The sequence below is a fragment of the Helianthus annuus genome, chromosome 6 (genome assembly GCF_002127325.2).
Source record: "Helianthus annuus cultivar XRQ/B chromosome 6, HanXRQr2.0-SUNRISE, whole genome shotgun sequence".
NCBI lineage: Eukaryota > Viridiplantae > Streptophyta > Magnoliopsida > Asterales > Asteraceae > Helianthus > Helianthus annuus.
In genome coordinates this window covers 110,511,864-110,514,254 of record NC_035438.2, presented here as the reverse complement: position 1 = coordinate 110,514,254, position 2,391 = coordinate 110,511,864, and the positions used below count along the sequence as shown (strand labels likewise).

The 2,391-nt window shown below is 40.7% G+C and overlaps 1 protein-coding gene across 1 annotated transcript; it reads right to left on the bottom strand.

Annotated features, from left to right (window-relative positions):
* Positions 1-919: 919 nt before the first annotated feature.
* LOC110906360 lies at positions 920-1,591 on the bottom strand. The gene is made up of 2 exons (XM_022151506.1): positions 1,005-1,591; positions 920-959 (listed from the first exon to the last, which is right to left on the bottom strand). Exons 1-2 carry the CDS (start codon positions 1,589-1,591, stop codon positions 920-922), a joined length of 627 nt encoding a protein of 208 aa, XP_022007198.1.
* Positions 1,592-2,391: the final 800 nt, after the last annotated feature.

Below are 2,391 nucleotides of genomic sequence, written 5' to 3'. Positions count from 1 at the left end.
ATCACCATATGCGAAGCTCTCGGGTTAGATTGATATCTCGCTGCGAGGCACGTTGCATACATGATATCGGGTCTTGAAGCAGTCAGATACATTAGCGAATCGATCATGGAACGATACATTGTTTCGTCTGCCTTCTCTCCGGTGAGATCAGGGTTTATCCCATGGTTCGTTGCTAACGGGGTGGAGGCTGGAGTAGAACTTGACATCCCAAATTTCTCTAAGATATCATGAACATACTTTGTTTGATGTATGAAAATTCCTTTAGGTAGTTGTTCAACCTGAAGACCTAAAAAGAATTTCATCTCACCCATTGATGACATTTCAAACTTTTGCTTCATAACTTTTTCAAAATCTTTGCACAGATTCTCATTTGTTGACCCAAATATGATGTCGTCCACGTATATCTGAACTATCAGAAGATGACCATCGACTAACTTGGTAAAGAGAGTGGCATCCACTTTTCCACGAATAAAGTTGTTGGCAAGCAGGTGTTGAGACAACGTCTCGTACCAAGCTCCCGGGGCCTGGTGTAAACCATACAGCGCTCTGATACCACTTGTTGGATCGACCGGTGACCCTAAACAGTCATTCTGAGTAGTTCATCATCAGATACAAAGGCGGAATCAATGTAAAAGATGTCAACACAGCTTGTTCCTTTTCAATCTTTATCTATTACTGATTTCCTGAGCTATTACAAACAATCTTGACAAAAATCCGGCAGTACCTCAGCTCTCAACACACTAATTCCCTGTGAAATGAATCAGAGACAACAGATATATATAGTGGTGTAATTCCGCTTGAAACGAGTACAAGCGAAATCATGAGTTCATGCGGAATTAGATAATTCTGTGCGGAATTACTAATATCGTGTGAATCCTTAATTCCGTGTGAAATCACATTAAACACCTTTCATGCGGAATTACCCAAACACACTGTTTTCATGATTTCCGTGCCCTGATCTAATACATACAATACAAGACTCTATAAAGACGAAGTTAACAGACATCAGTGCACCAACACATGTAGTATCCGACCCTTTTCTGTGTTCCCACTTGATCTTCACTTGATTAATTTTCTTATTCCGCAAATCTTTAACCTTTCGATCTAGAATCCCAATTGGCCTTACCGCATAGTTAAGGTTGTTGTCCACCTCGATATCACCGTAGTGGATATAAGTCGTTTCCTCAGCTAAGCACTTTCGGAGTTGTGACACATGAAACGTGCCATGGATTTCGCTCAATTCGTCTGGTAATTCAAGGCGATATGCTACCTTGCCAACCCGTTCGATGATTTTAAATGGCCCGATAAACCTCGGGCTTAGTTTCCCTCTTTTTCTGAATCGGATAACGCCTTTCCATGGGGAAACCTTTAACATAACCATGTCACCCACCTGAAATTCAATCGGTTTCCGTCTTTTATCGGCATAAGACTTTTGTTTGTCTTGGGTCGCCTTCAAATGAGCTCGTACCACATCAATTTTCTCATTAGTGGCTTGGACTACATCTTTATGGGCCAATTCACGCGGACCTACTTCACCCCAACACATCGGGGTTCTACATTTTCTACCATATAGCATCTCAAACGGGGCCATGCCGATACTGGCATGATAACTGTTGTTTTAAGAGAATTCTGCTAACGTTAAATACACATCCCAACTACCCCCGAAATCGATGATACACGCCCTCCGCATGTCATCTAGTGTCTGTATCTTTCTCTCACTCTGTCCATTCGTCTGAGGATGGTATGTAGTGCTGATAAAAAGTTTAGTTCCCATCTGTTCTTGGAAGTCTCACCGGAAGTGTGAAGTAAACCGGGTATCCCTGTCAGACACGATGGATACCGGTACTTCGTGGCGTGCTGTCACACCCTGACCACGTTAAAACAACAAACCGTGGCGGAAATGTCGGGGAGTGTTGCAACAGAATTATTGTTCCATAACCATGGTAACCAAATGTTTCGTTTTATTGAATTATTATGTAATGTACATTGTCTTTAAACCAAAACAAACATAATACACATTGTTTATAACTGTTTTTAAGTCACTAAGGCCTCGTCCAGGTCCTATGTGACACAAGCTCCCTAGCATGCAACATCAAGCAATACCACCTGAAACATATGTAAAAATTAAGTCAGCAAAGAAATGCTGGCGAGTACATAGGTTTTATGGGAGTATCGGATTCATGGCTCATTTATATGTTGCAGTACCTCGTTAGACTACAAGAGTCAAAATACAAACCTCGTTTTGAAAAGTGTATTGCAACATAATTAACCATCTCAAATCAAGATGGTTATAGTTTATAAAAATCTCGTAGCCATGACTCTTAACCCAAAAACATTTGTTTTAGTAAACCAAATCGTATAACATCTCGTAAAAACTCGTTAATAAAACTC